Below are 22496 nucleotides of genomic sequence, written 5' to 3'. Positions count from 1 at the left end.
ACCCTTTATAATGATGTCATCAGTCAGTAAAGCAAGATTTGCAGCATGATATTCCCCTGGAAAAATAACTACTGTATCTCCACTGTAACAACTATCCAAAGCCAAATCCAAATCATCATGCTGTTGGAGAAGTGTGTCTGAAGACAAGTCCTTTACCTAAAAAGAAGAAAAGGAGTGTACCTTCAGCAATAGGGTTAACTGAAACATGTCATTTTAATCAGATACTCATTGGACATGTGCTTTTCCCTAAACACTTACCTATATAGTATTTATTCAGATGATCATTCCATTTATCAATTAAGGGAATGATGAAATAAAATTTTCTTTTGACCACTAACACTTTTATAGATCTTAAGTATTGGAGTATGAGACACATACCAGAAGTTACATTTTGAACGTGACATAGTACCTCCTAAACCTTACAACAATTCTTTGAGCTTAGTATATCCCTGCTATAACAACAAGGAATTTGAAGCTCAGTGAGATGAAGGGAATTGCCCAAGGACACAAGCTTAGAAGTGGTGAGGCCAAGCTTCAGCCCCAGATAACACCAGACCTCATTCTATTTCTATGTTCTACCTCATTTTCTTTAACTCAAACTGATTCTCCAATTTGGGTAATTCAACAAAATTTTATAAATAAAAGTTTCTAGAGCTAAATACAAAATATACCAAAAATTTGCTTTGGGAATAGAAAAGCAGGAAGGAAAGAACTTCATTATTAGTCATAAAGACCTAATGAACTTTAAATAATATTTGAGGGCTGAGGGTGTGGTTCATTGGTAGTAGAGTGCTCTGCCTCACACGCATGAGGCCCTCGTTCAATCCCCAGCACCACAAAAAATAAGTAAATAAATAAGTTGGAAAGTAAAAATATATTCTGAAATAAATGCCTGTCAACATTTTGTTTTTCAGTATAATAAAAATGGTACTTGTTATAAAAAATAAACAGAAAATAAAAGCATAATAGAAAGGAAAAAATTGCAAATTTTTATGTAAAAAAACCTGTTTATATAGATATTCCCTTCTAATATTTTTCCATTTATATATTCATTTATTTATGTATGAATACATCATATCATTTATTATATTTAGTTTTGAGTCTGACTTTTTAATTGCATTATATCACATTTCCTCAGGTCTTTAAATATTTTTTCAAAGCCTAGTTTTAGTGGTTGCATAATAAAATGTCATAATTTATATTATAATTTTCTCTTATTTATATGGCTTATTTTACAACAAAGAGTTCTAATACATATCTCCAGTTACTTCTTCAGGATAAATTTCTAGCCAGAATTACTGAACCAAAAGCTATAAACATTTTTCCAGGCTTTGTAGCACATGCCTGTAATCCCAGTTACTGGGGAGGCTGAGGGAGAAGGAGTCACAAGACCAGGGTGACAACTTAGTGAGATCTTGTCTCAAAATAAAAAATAAAAAGGGGGCTGGGTTGTGGTTCAGTGGTGGAGCACACACCTGCATGTATTGCAGCAGGCCCGGCAGCTCACTGCCAGTGTCTTCTGTCTGGGTTCTTGTCTCTTGTGAATTTGAAAAACAATATCCACAGACAATGATGAGTGAGTGTAAAAGTAGGATTTATTCATGTGTGGATATAAACAGAACTCCCAGAGAGCGAGAGGGCCCTGGAGGGGCTGCTGGGTGTACTATCTAACAGCTCAACATAATTTCTATCAAAATTCCAACAGCCTGTTTTGAAGAAATGGAAAAGCTCATCTTTAAATTAAAGGGGCCCTGAAGAGCTAAAATCATACTGCAAAAGAGGAAGAGAGTAGAAGACTCACACTTCTGATTTCAAATCTTAATACTAAGCTATAGAAATCAAACGGTGTGGTATTGGCACAAGATAAACATGTATACCAATGGGATTGTTCTGGAAGTCCAGAAATAAACCCATCCAACTATGGCAAATTGATTTTCAACAAGAGAGTCTACGCCATTCAGTGGGGGAAAGAACAATCTCATTAACAAATGGTATTAGGACAAATGAATATCTACATACAAAGAATGAAGTTGGACATTGACCTCACACTAAATACAAAAATTAACTCAAAATACATTGATAACCTAATAACATAAGAGCTAAAACCATAAAACTGTTGGACGAAAACATGAGGATGAATTTTCATGACCTTGAATTTGGTAATGGATTCTTAGGCATGACACTGAGAACAAAAGAAACAAAAGAAAAAAAATTGATAAATTGGACTTCTCAAAATTAAAAACTTTTGTGCATCTAAGGACAATATTAAGAAAATAAAAAGTCTATGGAGTGGGAGAAAATATTTGCAAAATATACACACAGTAAGAGTCTATTTTCCAGGATTTACAAAGAACTCTTATAATCAAGAAGAAACAGATACAGAACCCAATTAAAACATGGACTTGTGACCTGAAAAGTCATTTCTGCAAAGAAGATACACAAATGACCATCAAACACATGAAAAAAAAAAAAAACGCTCAAAATCACTATTCATTATGGAAATGAAAATCAAACCAAATGAGATGCCACTTTGTACCCACCAGGATGACTATAACAAAAACAACAGTTACTAGCCAATGTGGTGAGACCAGAGAAATTGGAACCCTCATACATTGTAGAAGACAATGTAAAATGGCTTGGTGGCTGTGCAAACCATTTAGTGGTTCTTCAGTTAGTTCAATGTAGAATCACCATATGATCTGATAATTCTACTCTCATGATGCACTGAAAAGAATTGAAAATAGATGATGAAACAATCACTTGTTTGTCCGTGGATGTTCTTACCAGCCCATCACAATGCTCAAAAAGTGGAAACACGAGCCGGGGATGAAGCTCAGTGGTAGCACACTTGCCCAGCAAGTGCCCAGACTTCCATCCCCAGCACTGGGAATAAAAAAAAAGAAAAGGTATAACAACTCAAATATCCATCACCCCATGAGTGGAATAACAAAATGAAGCAAGTACAGGCAACGGGACACTATTCAGCCAGCCATAAAGATGAATGAAGTACTGACGTGTGATACAAGCATGCTGAGTGAAAGCAGCCAGATGTAAAGGGCCAGGTATTGTGTGAGTTCGTTTAAATGAAATCCAGGAGAGCTAGAGCTAAACCTGTAGAGACAGCAGATGGGTGGTTGTCAGGGCTGGGGGACAGGGCAAAGTATGGAGTTTCATTTTGAGGTGATTAAAAATGTTTGGTAACAATAGAGCAGCACAACATTGTGAAAGTACTAAATATCATTGAGTTCTTCACTTTAAAATGGTTCGATTTCACCTTAATTTTTTTTTAGGAAAAAAAAGGGGAGGGGATGGAGATATAGCTCAGTTGGTAAAGTGCTTGCCATGCATGCCCAAGGCCCTGGGTTCAATCCCCAGCAGCACCACTACCACCAAAAAAAAAAAAAAAAAAAAAAAAAAAGGAGTGGGGAAAGTGAAGGAATAATCAACAATACAATATATTTGAGGAGGCAGGTGGCAACAGAGTCCATGGTACAGATGGAAGAGAATTGATTAAATTCTTTGCGCCTGGCATATTTTCCAACATAGTTACCACCTTTTGGAGCAATTCATGAAAAATCTGACAGCAATGATGACTACATTATTGGATCAAGAATGACAAATGGCGATGATAATAGGAGCTGACAGTTATGTGCAGGGCATTTTGTTAAAAGATTCATATAAATGATTTCACTTCAGTCAACACCTTGTGGGACAGATTTCATTATTCCCTTTTACAAGATCAGGAAATGAGAAAACATGTAATTAATTTCATACAAATATTAAGAAGCAAAATGGTGAACCAAACCCAGGTTGTTGTGATTTCAAAGCCTCTGGCCTTCACTACCACACTGTGTGTCTCCAGACTAAAAGAAGGAACACCACTGCAATGGGGACAGCACTGTTCTTCCTAGACCCAGGAGAATGCTCAAGTTCAACTTCAGTTCATGCGCTGGAACAAGTAGCAGACATTTGCTGAGTGCTTACCACGTGCTAAGCATTACTGACAAATTACTCATTTGACCTTCACAACAATTCTATAAATATGGAACATAATTACTATTACCCCATTTTACAGGAGAGAAACTGAAGACTGATTAAATAACTTGTTGAAAATCACATAGGTAAGGGGCAAAACCAGGGATCCAGGCAGTTTGGGCTTTAGACTTGTGCTCTTAACCCATTTAGTACAGAATTTTTTTCTCTCTCTCTTTAAAAAGTTGCTACAAATAAGGAAATGGCAGTTTAGAGAAGTTATGCAGCCCGCCCAAGGTCACACAGATATTAAGTGCCCTGAGACGGTGAATTTGAACATCAGGTTGCCTGACTGCAAAGTCTATGCCCTTCCTTTCCTATGTAGCATGTACTGATCACCAACCTAAAGATGATGGGCATGGATAAAGTGTTTAAAGAGAGAATACTGAGCAAGAATTCTGAGTACAGAATCCTCAAACTTTACAATGTTAAAGGCAATGTGAGTAGCTATGACTACTACCAAACTAAAATATTTTGTCAACTCAAAGGTGAATCTAAAAGCAAAGGTCTAAGTAAGTAGTAGTGGACACTGCTGCCTTCTCACAGTGGCCTTGCTCTCATTCTGCTGGTCTCTGAAGTTCAAGGGTAATGGCATACAAATGAAGACAGTCTGGGATAAAAATCAAAGAAGTTTTTCATTGTCACATTGTAGGAAAATTAAGAAATGAAGCCTAGACAGATACAAGGACAAAATGAGAAGTAAAAATGATAAAATAAGGCTGTGGAAAAGAACAGAATCTCTACTTTTTATAAAACTGTTTACAAAGATGTTGGTAGAATAACATTATTGAATAATCTCATTCAATAAGCAATTTAAAAAATCAATTTTGCTCAAAATAATAGAAATAGGATAGCAGACAAAGTTTTCTCTCTCATATACTCCTCTTAGCCTTAGTGGACTTCTTTTAGTTTTTCATATGTACTCTATTTTTTTTTTTTTTTTACGTTACTAGGGATCTAACCTACACTCTATCACTGAGTACATCCCCAGTTCTTTTTATTTTTATTATTATTTTTTTAAATTTTGAGACAGAGCCTTACTAAGTTGCTAAAGGCCTCAAACTGCTAAGGCTGGCCTTGAACTTGCAATCTTCCTGTTCAGCCTTCCGAGATGCTGGGATTACAGGTCTGTGCCTCCACACCCGGCATGTTCTGTGTTCTCTTGCCACACTACATTCTTTTATTGATTCAACAAAAACCGTTGGTCACCTACCATGTGCCAGACGTCATGCTTGGTGACTGGATGAGTGCTCTCAGGAAGCTCATGTTATAATGAAGAGACAGATACATTTAAAGGACAACTGCAAAAGCATTATGACTGTCATGAGAAGGGAAAGTGCCAACAAGGAGAAGAGCAGGGTGCTATGATCATATACGGCGTCTAATGTGTCCTAAAGGTTGAGAAGGCCCTTTTCAGTGAAAATGTCATTTAAACTTAAGTCTGAGGGATGGGCAGCCAGTCAGCACATAAAAGAAACAACTCGGCTCACAGCAGGATATTCTGCTAGCCAGGGAAGCTAGCCAGTGAGCTAGTAAATGTGACAGGGATGTTAGGATGACTTTCAGAAAACTGTAATAACGACCCTGTAGATGGTGGTGCCATTCACTAAAACAAAGCACTGTAGACCCTGAGCAAGTAAAGGGAAGATACTGAATTGAATTGCAGACTCAGCTGTATACTGACGAGGCAGTCAGGGTAATGAGCAATAGGCAGTTACACATAAAGGCTTAGGGCTTAGAAAAAATTCTAGTCTGAGAGTCTTCTGGAATATAAGTATATATGAATGAAGTCATGGGAGAAGATTGATAAATCACATAAGGACAAAAAAGTGTAGAAAATAGACCCAAGTACCAAGCGTTCAGATGACAATAGGAGAAAGAAAGAAAAAAAAGCAGCCAGAAAGAATAAAAAAACAGGAAAATATCATAACATAAAACAAAAAAAGACAATATTTCAAAAAGAGTTGTGAAGTGCTTCTAAGAGGCCAAGTTAGATGGAAATATTTGCTTTACAACATAGAAATGCATCTTTCTTCAACTGGCTAAATTTATATTCATCCTCTGGGTTTCAGCTGGGTTATTTTTTGTTCTTTTTTTTTTTTTATTTAAATATATATATTTATTTATTTTTAGTTTTCGGCGGACACAACATCTTTGTTTTGTATGTGGTGCTGAGGATCGAACCCGGGCCACACGCATGCCAGGCAAGCGCGCTACCACTTGAGCCACATCCCCAGCCCTGTTCTTTTTAGTTATAATATGATAGTAGAATGTATTTTGATATATCATACATACATGGAGAGTATAACTTCCCATTCTTGTGGTCGTACCTGATGTGGAGTTATGCCGGTCGTCATGTATGAACATAGGAAAGTTATGTCTGATTCATTCTACTGTCTTTCCCATTCCCATCCCTCCTCCCTTTCCCTCATTCCTCCCATCCAATCTGATGGACCTCCACTCCCCACTATATCCCGTGCCTATTGTGAGTCAGCATTTGCATATCAGAGAGAATATTTGGCCTTTGGCTTTTTGGGATTGGCTTATTTCATTTATCATAATAGCCTCCAGTTCCATTCATTTACAGGCAAATGCCATAATTTCATTCTTCTTTATGGCTGAGTAATATTTCATTGTGTGTATGTACCACATTTTCTTTATCCATTCATCTGTTGAAGGACACCTAAATTGTTCCATAGCTTAACTATTGTGAATTGTAAACTTGGTTATTTTCTCCAGCTAGCACTTCCGGAATTCCTGATTCTGTCTGGAGTACCCATTCCATGTGCCCTGTACACACCCCATCGTACCATTTATCATTCCTCATTGTAATTGTGTATTTTCTGGTCCATATCTCTACTGTACTTGAAATTTGCTGAAACAAAACTATGGTCTGGTTCAACGCTGAATCTCCCCTAAATGAGTCATGCTCATATTTGTGTCTCATCCTTACCATGGCAACTAGCTAGCATAGTACCTGGCAAAAGGCAAGTATCAATAAAGAGTTGTCAACATTTATTTAGTACCTATATGTCACTGAGCTGGATATGATGGAGGGAACAAGGCGGTAATGAGTCAGCAACAACTCTACCTGCAGGGGGCTTCTTTTCTGATTACATGCAGCTAAAACTTAAATACGACTAAAGTATATTTCTTACCATTTCAGTAGTCATCACTTTGGCTACAATATGTGTTATAGTCTTTCCAAAGTCTCTTTTTCCTTTCCTACGTCTCAGAATTCTTGGAAAGAAAGGTCCATGAACTCTATAGTAAAAACATTTGTGATTGAATTAATATGGAGAAGTATCGATCCTTGTTTAGTAAAGAAAAATAACTAAGCATCTTTGAGAAATATGTTCCATTTAAGTTCTCTGAGTGAGCAATCGGATGGCAATGCAGTGATTAAGGTCTTTTGGATGATTGTGTTTACCCTTAAACTCTAAGATCTTCTCATTTTAGTGGGCTGTCCCTAGCAGATGGTATGCAATCCACTACAACCAGCACTTCAGCCACCTCAGCTTTTCAATAGATTAGAAAAAAATTGATCATATTTTCATAATCCAGAGTTTAAAACTCACAGAAAGCAGAGGTAGTTTATGTCTTTGTGACACTGAGGCATAAGAAAATTTGGGGACATACCTAATGTGAAATGCTATGTTCAATTATCAGTTGTCTTGTTTTATAAACTGTGGTCTCTGTAGAATAATTAGCTATTGTCAGCCTAGCAGAATTATTCTAGTTTCTCAGTTGGTTTTATGCTATTTGCCATCAGCACTTCTAATTTTAATTCCATTCTTTTTTCTTTTTTCTACTTCTCTTTATATTTCTTGTCTCTGAATCATCATCTCCAAAAGAAAGTCAGAAAAAAAAATTGAGTGTAACTGTTGGAATTTATTATTGCTGTCAACTCAACACTCCTTTGCCAATGTCCTGCAACCTCCCTGGGTGTGATCTTCATCCTCGGCAGCACTTTGATTTGATTACTGCTTGATGCCAAGGGATTGCGGCTTTAGTGCTATTTGTGTGTGGGGTGTGTGTGTGTGTGTGTGTGTGTGTGTGTGTTTTGCTAGGGATTGAACCCAGGGTCTGGTGCATGCAAGGCGAGCACTATATCCCCAGCCCTAGTGTCAATATTTTTAAGCTTATATCTTTTGGGGGGCGGGTAGAATTGAACCCAAGGTGCTTAACCACTGTGCCACATCCCCAATCCCTTTTTGTATTTTATTAGAGACAGAGTCTTGCTGAGTTACTTAGGGCCTTGCTAAATTTCTAAGACTGGCTTTGATCTCGAGATCCTCCTGCCTCAGCCTCCTGAGCCACTGGGATTACAGGGGTGCCTCACTGCGCCCAGTTTTAAGCTTATATCTTTTTTTTATACCTTTATTTTGTTTATTTTTAAGTGGTGCTGAGGATCGAACCCAGTGCCTCACAAGTGCTAGGAAAGCGCTCTACTGCTGAGCCCCAGCCCCAGCCCTAAGCTTATATCTTAAATAATATTTTTGTGAAACACATGCTTTTAGGAAACTTTTTAACAAGTTGTCATGCAAGTAATCAACATTTGAATTTCAAAACATTAGCAATGTCCTCTAAATAAAAAGTTTCACTAAGCATTTCAAAATGAAACCCCTCATTATATCAATTTAAGCAAGTAGTTTTGATCTCGAGAAATAAATATATCGGGCATATTTTTTCATCACATACCAGATTATTAGTTGCTCCAAGAGTAAAGCATCCTAAACATTCGGGAAACCACAATAGTTTATCATTCTGTCCTTGTTTTAAAATCAAAGGTAAATATGTGTTTTATAAAAAATAAATTTATTAAGGTCTGGGCTGGGGTTGTGGCTCAGTGGTAGAGCACTCGCCTAGCACATGCAAGGCACTGGGTTCGATTCATAACAATAAATAAAATAAAGATATTGTGTCCAACTACAACTAAAAAAATACTTAAAAAATGTATTAAGGTCTATTTACATACAAGACACTGATTTTAAGTGAATTACTCCATGATGGTTCACAAATGTACACACCTATTAAACTCAATGATAACAAGACATGGAAAATTTCTATCACACCAAGCAGTTCAAACACTGATCATCTGTTTTCCATCATTATAAATTTCTCCTCCTCTTCTTCTTCTTTCCTTTTGTTGGGGGGCAGTACAAGGGCTTGAACTCTGGGACACTCACCCACTGAGGCACATCCCCAGAACTATTTTATATGTTTATTTAGAGACAGGGTCTCACTGAGTTGGTTAGCATCTTGCTAACTTGCTGAGGCTGGCTTTGAACTCCTGATCCTCCTGCCTCAGCCTCCTGAGCCGCTAGGATACAGGCATGCGCCACCACGCCCAGCTAAGTTTCCCTTCTTTGGAATTTTGAAATCAGACTGTATTTCTTAGGGAAATTTTAGATCCCCAGCAATATTAAGCCAAGGTACCCAGAATTCCTGTGTACTACCTGCTCACCTTCCTCACTGCCAGCACCCAGCACCAGCACCAGAGTGGTACAGTAACTACAACAGGTGCACCTACACTGACATCCCTGTCGCCCAAAGTCCACAATTTACATTAGGGCTGACTCTTGGTCTCCTCCATTCTAGGGGTTCAGCCACCACTTTAGTGTCACTTCCACTGAAAGTGACACAAAAACACTAAACACTCTCTGTTCTCTGCCTATTCACCCCGCTCCCCGACAGCCCTTGGCAACCACTCATCTCTTGCTGGCCTCGTGGCTTCGCTGTTTCCAGAACAGCAGGTAGTTGGAGTCATGTAGTAGATAACTTCCTCAGATTGGCTTCTTTCACTTAATAGTAATACACATTTACATTTCCTCTGTGATCTCTCATGGCTTGATGTGTTCCTTCTTTTCAGTGCCGTGTGAAAATCGCTTGTCTGGATGCACCACAGCTTGTTCATGCCTCACCTGCTGAAGCACAGTTTTGTTGCCTCCATGTTTTAGAAATTATGAATAAAGCTGCTGTAAAAATCCATGTGCAGGTTTCTGTGTGGACGTTCATTTTCAGTTCACAAGGGTAAATACCAAGGAACATGACTGCTGGATTATATGCTAAGAGCATATCTAGTTTTGTAAGATTCTTCCAAACTGTCTTCCAAAATGACTACACCATTTTGCATTTCTATCAGCAATGTTTCACACCTTTCTTGAAATTTTTTTTGGAGGGTATCAGGGATTGAATTCAGGAACGATTAACCACTGAGCCACATATATTTTACTTCAAGACAGGGTCTCACTAAGTTGCTTAGGCCTCAATAAATCGCTGAAGCTGGCTTTGAACTTGAGATCTTCCTGCCTCAGCCTCCCAAGATGCTGGGATGACAGACATGCACTCCATGCCCAGTCCTTTCTTGGAATTTTTAAATGAAATAATATACGATCTGCCTTCTTGTGTCTGGTATCCCCCTCTCCCTGCCTCAGTCTTCTTTTTTTAGCTCCGTCTAAGTTACTGTGTGTATTAGCAATATGTTTCCTTACATTGAGGAATAGTATTTCACTGTAGGATTTTTTGTATACAAGATCTTGTCATTGTCGTCTGTGAATAGATAATTTTACCTCTTCTTTTCCAACTGGGATACCTTCTCTTTTGCTTTCTTGCCTAATTGTTTTGGCTAGAGCCTCTAGTACAATTTGAACAGAAGGGGCAAGAGTGGACGTCTTTGTTTTGTTCCTGATTATTTGGGGGGAACATCTATTCTTTTACCATCAAGTGTGAGGCTGTCAGTTTTTCGTAGATGGTCTTAATGAAGATTAGGAAAATCCCTTCCAAGTTTTTGGAAAGTTTTTATCATGACAGGTCATCAGCTCTGTATTCTAGAAGGAAGTTGTGCCTGGCTCACGTTCCCACGAGGTACAGAGCAGCTGTCAGTCATCTGTGGTTCCCCCCATCCCTGCCCCTCCTCCAGGTGCCAGCATGCTAGTAGTCAGTCAAGGCTCTAGGTGGCATCTCTCTTGGACCCCATCCTTTTGCAGGTCTCTGGCTTTCAGGATAGCCTCCTTAACCTTCCAGCAGCCACTCTGCCAGTCCTGAACTCTCTTCTTGGTCACCTTAAAAAAACAAGACTGTATCTTTTGCTGCCAGAGCTAAGGGAATTTGAGATCACTCCCAGACCAAAAAGTCACAGATTCCTGTTTCTTACTCATTTTAAGGATAAGCCAATTTCCAGGCTAAACTTTTTTCCTCATTGTTGCATTGACAACTTTATAGTTCCTTCAAAGAGTCAGATACTTGTAACATATTTCGTCAAGATTTTATAACAGTTATCTGGTAGCAGTGTTTGACCAATCCACTTATTTTATTCCTGGAACTAAACTGTCTGTGATTTTAACCTTTGAGATGAGAGAAACCTTAATGCCATTTTACACCTAGTGATGAAAACTTATATTCAAATACAACTTGTGGTAAATGAATATGCAGATTTCTAGATAAATGGATTTAAAAAAAATCTTATCTACTTGGTTTCCCAAAGCAGTCCTAAGGTTTGTCACAGTAACACCAATAACGATAAAATATCAAACATAGGCACTAAAATAATGATAGAGTTCAAGCTTGGAGAAAAATGCCAAAAGAAAAGATTTTGGCTAACAGTTATTTGCAAGATAAATAAAAAGTGGCTCAGAATTCCTAAGGGCAATGAACACACATAGGGATTACACAATTGAGGTATGGAATAGTCACTTAGTTCCATTCAAGATTTTCCATCAATTTTTGGACCATGAGCAAGATTCTGTTTTTTTTTTTTATTTATAAAACAAAGACAGAAATAATGATTTTCTTCATTGCAGAGTAGTACAAAAATATTTTAATACATGTGAACTATTCTGGAGAATTATGGTGAGTACATATACATTGCTTTATTTATCACCAAAAACAGCTTATGTTGGTTATAGAAGCTGGAATTATAAAGCCGACAAAATTAATCAGTTATTTACTTCACATATTATATGTAGAGCCAATCCACCTAGTCCTTTTTTTATGTTTTAGGAAAGCCATGATCAAAAAAGTCTGCCTCTATACCACAATCAAAAAAGGTAAAGATGATAAATAAGGAAAGGGCTGAATTATGGAAATTTTTTTTTTGCTAAAAATAAGACAAGTGAATTCAGCAATAAAATATAATTTTCTAAAACTTACAGTTGTACCTTGTGCTTAATTCATGAATTAGACATCTAATTTTATAATCTATTTTAATCAAACCATTATATATGACAAGTGCTATTATAAAAAAAAGAAAACATAATCTTTTATTTCTATTTAAAATAGAGCCAATTATTACCGAAGGCGTAAATCTTCCCACATTTTCAATAATCCACAGAGCATTACTATCTCATAGTATTTTTTCCAACATTCAACAGCCTCTGCTGCAGATGGATCTTCTTTAATATTGCTCTGATACTCGATGAGCTCAACACGTTTGTTTTTGTATTTCTCCAAAGTTTTTTTAAAACGCTGGGCAATAGGGCCAGGTATGGTTCCATCCTGTATGTCACACCACCTGAAAAGTATCAGTACAGTTACAAGGTTTCTTATCAATAAAATGCTCAATAATTTTAAAAACTGTACTTACAAATTAATTCTTTCTTCAATAAGAGCAGTGTAATTCTCACAACTTTCTTCATCATCCCAGTCTCTCCAAAGAAAGTCATAAAAAAACCTATAATAAACCAAATTAAGATGATAGTAATAAAGAAAAACCACCATTGTGTTTAGAATTTTAAATATTCTGATGTCAAATTATGTATATAAATCTCAATTCTCATGAAAAATATTTTAAAATGACCTTCCAGTGAACCAAAAATGAGAAAAAACTTTCAATATTAGATAATCTGGGCTTTATTTTAGATTCTGCAGATAGGAAGATAATGTTTCTGGAAGTGGTAATGTAAAATTCACTTTTAAATTTTCAGTCATAGTTTTGACTATGATTTTGTTCAACAAAGAAATATTATGTAAAATCTAACAAAATTTGTAGGTAGAACGTTAGAAAAACAAAAACATGCCAAAAATATCCTTTATTTTTGTTATGAATAGCTTCCCTAACTGCATCAACTTATAAGAAACAATCATAATATGGTTGATGACATCTAGTATTCATAATGTCTTACATCTAACAAGTGAAATTTAATATATTTAAGATACTTACATAGGAATGGAAGTTTCTAGAATTTTTAAAAATTTACTCTAAAATGCAAGATTTTTTAAAAAGCAAACTTTTCATTACTCATATATACTACTTCTGCAAATAAATGTAACTAAAAGTTTTACAAATGCATTATGTTAATTAAAAATGGACAGCCCGAGCTGGGGATATAGCTCAGTTGGTAGAGTGCTTGACTCACATGCACAAGGCCCTGGGTTCAATCACCACCACCACCAAAAAAAAGGATAGCCTCATGAGGTGGCACATGCCTGGTAGTCCTAGCACTCTAAGAGGCTAAGGTGGGAGGACCTTTGAGCCCAAGAGTTTCAGACCAGGCTGGGCAACACAGGAAGATCCGATTTTTTTAAAAAGGGAAATTTAATCCATCAGTCAGTAAAAATTAAATTGATAAATATTTACAAAGTGCTTATACGAGCAAAGCTTACACATTAAATCAATTGTTGAATATCCTAATTTTAATTTTCAGAAGTAGAAAGTCCTATTACCTTACAACTTCCAAAGCCAGAGCAACATCATGTATATTAGCATCTTGTCCTTCAACAGGATACACTTCCAAGAGAGGGACACTATGCTCCAGTTCCTCCAAAATCTCATCAACCAAATCCCGTGGAATATTTGCAATGTTGGAAGAAAAGGGCTCAGCCACCGAAACAGTAACTTTGAAACAAGATGATGAATTTGGTTGTGGTTTACAAGTTACCTAAGATAAATATTATAAAATGTGTAATTCCAAATACAAGTAGACTACAATTTGATTCTCATATGTGAGCTAATTATAGTTTCTTTTAATTTTTTGACTTCTCTAATAACATATAAGAAAAACTGTAAATAAATATTAAATAACAGGTTTCTTTGTTCTTTTTAGTTATACATGACAGTAGAATGTATTTTGACATATTATACACACATGGAGTATAACCTCCCATTCTTGTGGTTGTACATGATGTGGAATTTCAATGGCTATGTATTCATATATGAACATAGGAAAGTTATTATGTCTGAATAATTCTACTGTCTTTCCTATTCCCATCCTTCCTCCCTTCCCTTCATTCCCCTTTGTCTAATCTCATGAACTTCTATTTTTTACCCCCACTCCCTAATGTGTGTTAGCATCTACATTATCAAAGAGAATATTCGCCTTTGGAGTTTTGCAACTGGCTTATTTCACTTAGCATGATAGTCTCCTTTATGACCGAGTAATATTTCATTGTGTATATGTACCACATTTTCTTATGCATTCATCTATTGAAGGGTACTAGCTTGGTTCCATAGGTTAGCTATTCTGAATTGAGCTGCAGTAAACACTGATGTGCACAAATGGCTATAGCATGCTGATTTTAAGTACTTTGGGTATATACCAAGGAGTGGGATAACTGGATCAAATGGCCGTTCCATTTCAAGTTTAAATAACAGTTTTTCAAACTCTACTTCTTAAACACATGAGATGTGAAATTTCACGCAAGAAATTGCACATCTCTTCCTACATTATTTACTGTATTTCTAGGTTTGAGTTGCCAGACTTCTGTATTTCATACAGCAGTAGCAAAAAAAAAAAAATTAATTCTGCCACAAAATCAAGTTTAAAAATACTTACTTTCTATATTAAATCAGTTGTGAAAGAAAGGCCATCAGATTTTTATAAAAGTAGGACATTTATTATTATTATTATTATTATTATTATTATTATTATTATTATTCAGGCTGAATAAATTAATCTTCGTGAACAATATGCTATGCTGTGTTTGTCTTATTTCACCACCGTACAGAGATGTCTCCGGCACTTGTCTGAAAATCTGTACTGGAGATATCACTGTGTCGTGATGAAGTAAGATGAACAAACAGGTCTAGCGAGTGTTACACAATCCATATGTGTGGCAATGACCATTTACATATAGGAAATATTTTCAAATCAGTGAAAAAATATTTCAAATATTTTCAAACCCAAGCTTTGAAATACAAATTTTATAACCTACTAAATAGAAATTCTATTCTTTAAAGCAGTAAAGGGACAGAAAAAAACTAGGAGTGGCATTTCAATACATATTATATCCCACAAGTATTTACCACCACTAATCATCAAATAAAAATTTACTTTAAAAAAGAATTTCTTGACCGTCTTCCACCAGCCTCTTTTTCCTGCTCCTCAGAGACAACCATTTTCTATTCTTCTAGCTAATCATTTTGACATTAATTTATTAATATTTTAAAAGTTGTTGATAGTCCTTTATTTATTTGTATGCAGTGCTGAGAACTGAACCTAGTGCCTCCCACATGCCAGGCAAGTGCACTACCACAGAGCCTCAGTGCCAGCCCTGACATTTATTTAAATTATATACATCTATCGCTGTATTTGTAGTTTTGATTTGTTTTCGTGTTTGGCATTATATATTGATTTCCCTTTCTGAAAAATAAGAATTCAGTTGTCTCATTTCTCACCCACAAAGACCCACATTCTTTTGGCTTTCCATCCACCAATTTGATTATATCTTAATATTTAACACTTAATATACTGGAAAAGTATTAAAAGACAAAATTGCACAAATCTAATTTTACAAATTTTTTTATTATAATTTGTTCAAAACATTACAAAGCTCTTGACATATCATATTTCATACATTTGATTCAAGTGGGTTATGAACTCCCATTTTTACCCCGTATACAGATTGCAGAATCACATCGGTTACACATCCACGTTTTTACATAATGCCAAACTAGTGTCTGTTGTATTCTGCTGCCCTTCCTAGCCTCTACTATCTCCCCTCCCCTCCCCTCCCCTCCCCTCCCCTCCCCTCCCCTCCCCTCCCATCTTCTCTCTCTACCCCATCTACTGTAATTCATTTCTCTTTTTTTTTCCCCTTTCTCCTCACCTCCTCTTATATGTAATTTTGTATAACAGTGAGGGTCTCCTTCCATTTCCATGCAATTTCCCTTCTCTCTCCCTTTCCCTCCCACCTCTCTTTTACAAATCTTTTTTTTTTTTTTTTTTAATATTTATTTTTTAGTTCTCGGCGGACACAACATCTTTGTTGGTATGTGGTGCTGAGGATCGAACCCGGGCCGCACGCATGCCAGGCGAGCGTGCTACCGCTTGAGCCACATCTCCAGCCCTCTTTTACAAATCTTAAATGGCTTTATTTGTGATTCTAGAATCGGGGAGCAGTCTGGACCAGATTGTTCATCGTGTCCGACCCCCACCACTAGGGCAGGTTACATTGATAGAGAAAAGGAAGAGACTTAAATAAAATGAAGCCAGGCCCGGTGCGGTGGTGCCTGCCTGTAATCCCAGCTACTTCAGAGGCTGAGATGGGGATCACCAAGCTCAAGGTCAGCCTGGACAATTTGGTGAGACCCTATTTCAAAAACTGGAAAGCACTAGAGATGTAGTTTAATGGTAAAATGCCCCTGGATTCAGTCCTCAGTACCAATAAATGAATACAAATAAAAAATTTTAAAAATGGGAAAAAGAGACAGCCTGATTCATTTGCTTAATTTTCTATATGCCTTTCACTAATCTGACCCCAGATTCCTTAAATTGTATAAATCTCTTCTTGGTGTGTTCAGACGCAGTAAGTTTGTGTTTGAAATGAAATACTGGTTTTGTTTTTCTTCAGTGCTCTGACTAGTTCCAACATGAGCTGTGTGTCTGCCAGGCACACAGCTGCAGTCTTGTCCCTGTCACTCTGGGAACCCCCTTAGCTTCTCTTACATCGGCCTCTGCCTTCTGAATCGGATGCCTTCAGGTTTCTTGGAGCCTTCAGGTTTCTAGGTGGACCCCCTTGACTTCAGACAACATTCACTGACCTCCTGAGGAACTGTAGGTAGGGCTTGACTTTTGAGCCTAACATATTAAAAAATGTCTTTTCCCTCCCTAGTCATCTTAAAAGTATGGCCAGGCACAGAATATATTTTCAGAACCTTTTAAAATTAAGAATTACTGTTGAGAAATCCAATGCCCTTCTTCCTGTTGATTCTTTACATGAGTCTATTTTATTGGAATCTTCTGTCTCTAGTATTCTCAAAATTCACTTTGTACTGAACATTCAGGTGCTCTTTTTTTCTTTCTTTTTTTTTTTTTTTTTTTTTTGTAATGCTGGGTATTGAACCCAGGGCCTAAGTCATACTAGACATTTTTCATTTTTTTAAATTTTGAGACAGCCTCTCAAAAAGTTCCCCAGGCTGGCCTTGAACTTGAGATTCGTGCCTCAGCCTCCTGAGTTGCTGGGATTATAGGCATATACCACGAGCCTTATCTTTTCTTTATATGTCTGTTATTGAGTTTTTAAATACCTATTTTTTCCTTTTTCTCTATCATTTCTGTTTTTTTCCAAATGTCTCCTTTTATGTTGGTTTGACCAATATGAACATTTCCTCAAATATCTGATGACCTGAATATGAGCTCATATTTAGTAGCAGAACACCACACAGGTGATTGGAGGGTCCTTGTATTTGGGTAAACAACCCTCCTCGTGTCTCCCCGTGGGGTGGCCCCTGGATCTTGCCGTGGGAATGCCACTGCATATCATCAGTCTTTGGTTTTGGTCTGATCATCTGAGTTCCAAACTTCATGCCTGGAGGGATCTGCCTTAGCTGCCAGCATCCTAGCAGATGACTGAGATCGAAGGCAGAGGATCCAAGATTCAGTACCAGTAGACCTTCCTCTCAGTGGGGTACTCCCCCAACCCTGCTTCTCAAAGTTGATTTCTTAAATCTAGAAATTTATGTCTTTTGCCAAAATGGGGGAATTTTCAGCCATTATTTCTTCCGATATATATATCTATATATATATAGATATATAGATATATAGATATATCTTTTTTTTTTTTAATCTCTCTACCCACATTTCATTTTCTTCTGGGACTCTGAAGACATCACTATTTAGTCTTTTGTCACAGTCCAGCAAATCCCTGAGGTTCTGTTCAATTTTTTTTTTTCCCAGCCTGTTTTCTCTCTGGTGCTCAGATTTGGTAATTTCTATTTTTCTTTTTTTTTTTTTAATTTGTTCTTTTTAGATATACATGAATTTTGACATATCATACATGGGGTAGGTAATTTCCATCGAGTTTTCATTAATTAATGAACTTGATAATGGTTTCCTCTGTCTTTATTATTTTTGGTTTTTCTTTCCTACCACTGTTAGTATTTCCAGGCTGTCACTCTTCTAGTACTCAGTCGAACATCTATGAAGCCAAAAGAAAACTCAAACGACTCACCACCTTGTCATTCCTTGGGTCATGGGGTCCCTAGCCAACTGTTCTTGTGTTTGTTTTAATTAATGAACTTGATAATGGGGTATGTAGAGGTACTCAGTGGAAGGAATGGGAAAATCTGTCCATCCCTTCTTCCTAGAAGTCCCTGTTTCTTAAATAGCCTTTCAACCAGTTCTTAACTCCATCTTCAATCCCACTTCCAGAGTCTTAAGAACAAATTTGTGAGCCTTTCGGGATTATGAAATGTAAATAAGGTGGTGTTTTGTTGATGAACCCAGCCTAATTCCATCTTAAGACTGGGAGTCATCTTGTCACAAAGTCATGAAAAGTTAATTTCTATTTTACTATAAATCACTGAGATTTCTAAACTTGTTTGGGATTCCTGACTGTGCTCTGAACTCACCCATGCCTGCATCTTCTTGACCAGATTACAACCCTCTCTAAAACCTCAGTGGCACCTGATAAATTCTGATGTTGGGATCTGAATTTACCTTGAAATATCATGCCATGTAGATCATCAATCTGCTGTCTGCCCTTGTATTACGTTTGCCAAAACCCCATTAGATGTAAGTTCCCAAGACACCCTCCGTTTGTAACTTTTTGCGCTATATAAACCTTTTTTTCCCTGACAGGTGGGCTAATCTCTAGCCCAGGTTTAGGAGAGACAGTCGCTGGCCAGCTTTTGTGTACACATTACAAGCTTGCTTTAATTTGATTTAAACTGGTGTCGGTGGTCTTTTCTTTGTGTCGTGGTTCAACTCTGTGTGTGTGTGTGTGTGTGTGGTGCTGGGAACTGTGGTGCCTGCTAGGTAAGAGCTCTGCCACTGAGCTTCATCCCCAGCCACAATTCCACTTCTTAGCTCTATTAATTCTGCCGTTTATCTGCTTTGCACTTTCTAAATCTTGTTGCCACTGTCTTCTTTCCCATTCTTTTTGTCCTTAATTTGGTGGAAGACTCTACAGACAAATAAAATACACTACAAATTTTCAGAAGGAAAAAAATATAGACATTGGCAAAGGACTGATGACATTGGTTTCTCAACTAGAAACACTGGAAGCTTGAAGACAATGGAATGACATTTTCCAAATTCTGAGCATGAAATCAAGCCTAGAATTCATATAACCAAAAGATCAAACACACATGAAGTTACCAAAAAGGCATTTTTAGGCAAGCAAAATGCAAATAATTTTATCTGCTTTGTACTCTTAACTCATGAAGTCAGCAGAATAAGATCCACAGCCAAAATGAAAGAAAACAAAGACAGGAAATCTGGGGAATAGATCATAACCTAAACTATTCACCAAATGAGAATGGTGAAGAAACTCTTAGAATGCGATGAAGGGGGACTGGGCGGCTCCCAGCAGGTCCACAGATCTCCAGTCCAGACTGTAACTCATAAGAATGCAAAAGCTGAAGACAAAACCAGTAGTCTGACCATACTGAGAAGACTTCCATAATCGGGGAAGAGGTTTGGGATAAACTAGTGAGGAGTACGTAGAAGATAACACAATAAAAGGAAGGTTATTATTGACTCTAGGAAGAATGTTTTAAAATACCTAATAAATGACCTGCCATTATGCACAACTATAATGCACCAATAAAAAAAAAAAACATGGAAAAAAGGGGCTGGGGTTGTGGCTCAGTGGTAGAGCCCTTGCCTAGTATGTGTGAGGCACTGAGTTTGATTCTCAGCACCACATATAGATAAATGAATAAAATAAAGGTCCATCAAAAACTAAAAAAAATATCTTTTTTAAAAAGGCACAAGAATCCACTACTGAAGTTGAGAGTATGTGTTGGGAGCAACAAATGGATCATTGCTTTGAACTCCATAGCCTTGAACAGCTGGACTGGCTCTTTGGGATTCTTTCAATACAATGGAGCCCGTTTGCAGGTGGCCACTGTTAACAGGGCAGATTCCATGCCTGGTTTGATAGGTTTGAATTCAGATGCCTGCTGCCCTGGGGTGAAAGAAATATGGGCACACTCAAGGGCCTTGAGGCACCAGCTGTCTGGAGCTAGAAGACGACATTGGGTGAATAGATAAGCCCCAGTCAGCCTCTTCCTGCTGACTCTGTTTACCTTGAAGAACCCTTCCTGACAAGAAATCCCTTTGATGTATTTCTCTTTAGATAAAGATTTTGCAGGCCTTTTTTCTTTGTTAGAGGAATCAGACCCATCAGGACTGATCTACCCACCAGACCCCTGCTTTTGAAACTAGTTTTTTTGTCTTTTATCTTTATTTCTAAATATTTCTTCAGACTCTTAATTTCCCAGCCGGTTCACCCCTCTCTTTAGTTGACAGATCCCTCGATGCACTGGACATCGCAAGAAGTATGGAAATAACCAGGATGCAAAATGTGAGTGTGGAGATAAGCTCAGGTGACTACCTCTGTCGTCAGAACTCAGAGCAAAATCAGGAAAACAACTGCTTTCAGAATCCATTACACATCTCCATATCAAAGATTCTCTGGGCCTCAGCAAGGAATATAAACAAAATTCTAAAGCATGATGACAAAAAATTGGGGATGGGAGGGTAGGTATCTACAAAAAAGGTTACTGATGGTGACTTGTATATACTGTTTGTAAACAATTTTAATATCAACTGTGATTCCATCACCAGAGATCACCACCTTTTGTGCTCTTTTTGGTAGTGCCAGGGATATAACTAACCCAGGCCCTTGCATATGCTAGGCAAGCCCTCTACCACTGAGCTACATCCCCAGACTCCCTTTTCTCTCTTTTCTAAGTCACTAGTCACTAGTCTGTTATTTTGCTAACTTAAGTCAGTTTTTGCTGGTTCAAGATGGGTATGAGATGATAGCAGACTGGTAACTCCTGGAATCAGGAATCCTCCTGCCTCAGCCTCCTCACTGCTGGTCCTACAGGTACCCACCCCTCACCCAGCTGTCATAAATGTTGTATGACTACATAATATTCTACTTTGAGGGATGGGGTTGTGGCTCAATGGTAGAGCACTCGCCTAGCATGGGCGAAGCCCTGGATTTGATCCTCAGCACCACATAAAAATAAATAAAATAAAATTATTGTGTCCAACTACAAAATAAATATAAAAAAAAAATTCTACCTTGAGTAGAGATCATCATTCATTTGGTACAGATCTTATTAAGAAACTTGCTATGGTATTCACCATTTTTTAATTTTATACATATTGCTTAATTCTTAATATGTATATCTTTTTCTGTATTTCTGATTCCCACAGAATAAATTTTTAGAAATCAAATGAACTATTTTAAAGTTTTTGATGTATCTTGCCAAAATGTTTTCCACAGAGGTTAAAAAAAAAAACAGTTTCCTTAATTTCTGGACCACTTTATAGCCAAATTTAAGGGTATGCTAAATTCCCTTCCAATACAGTATTATATTTCCAAATTTTTTGCTAATTGAATGAATCTGCCATAGGAAGACTAATGGACCCCAAAGATGTCCATGGCCTAATCTATGGGACCTGTGACTATGTCACCTTACAAAAGGGACTTTGCAAAAGGGACTTTGCAGGCATGATTACTGCTAAGAACAATGAGATGGAGAGGTTATCCTGGATAACTTAGGGAGGTCCAATTTAATCACAAGAGTTCTTTAAGAGGGGAGCAACTTCTGAGGTCAGCCAGGGCCCAGAGAACAATGGGACCCCTCTCTGGGCCTTGTAACTCTGGTGAGTCACCCGATCTGCCAATCAGGGAGATCGAGAAGATCCTAGAGAACATGAAGCCAATCAGTGCACATTTGGCAAAGAGGAGGGTTATTAGAGAGCAAATGTCCCTGATGCTTCCAAGAGAAGCCACATATGGCCAGCAGGACCCTGACCCATCTTGGCAGATGGTACCACTGGTAGAGAAAAGCTAAGGAGCCAAGAGGCTTCACACACATCCCCAAGAGTGATCTCTGAGGAATCTCAGCTGACTCTTAAGAGTAGACAGGAACAAAGTCAGTTTTGACCAACTTGATCTTAAACACATGGTAGGAGAGTATAGCCTAAGCTATACGGTCCTAAATGGACACTTAAAAAAGGAAAAACAATGTGTTTTTTTTTAAATGTAACTTAAGATATACACTT

General features: G+C 37.5%; 1 protein-coding gene across 1 annotated transcript in view; it reads right to left on the bottom strand.

Annotated features, from left to right (window-relative positions):
- Positions 1-22496, bottom strand: part of SHCBP1L (SHC binding and spindle associated 1 like) — a gene marked incomplete at its 3' end in the record, with an annotated part of 35110 nt that overhangs the window by 6876 nt on the left and 5738 nt on the right. The window contains exons 3-7 of the mRNA XM_081300343.1: positions 13696-13910; positions 12617-12703; positions 12326-12544; positions 7191-7296; positions 3-156 (exon numbers count right to left, since the gene is read on the bottom strand). Coding sequence (XP_081156469.1) covers positions 3-156; positions 7191-7296; positions 12326-12544; positions 12617-12703; positions 13696-13910 — 781 coding nt within the window. The remainder of the gene's footprint in view (positions 1-2; positions 157-7190; positions 7297-12325; positions 12545-12616; positions 12704-13695; positions 13911-22496) is intronic.

This window comes from Spermophilus citellus, assembly GCF_964194105.1.
Source record: "Spermophilus citellus genome assembly, chromosome: 6".
In the NCBI taxonomy this organism is placed as follows: Eukaryota; Metazoa; Chordata; class Mammalia; order Rodentia; family Sciuridae; genus Spermophilus; species Spermophilus citellus.
This window is presented reverse-complemented; position numbering and strand designations above follow the sequence as displayed.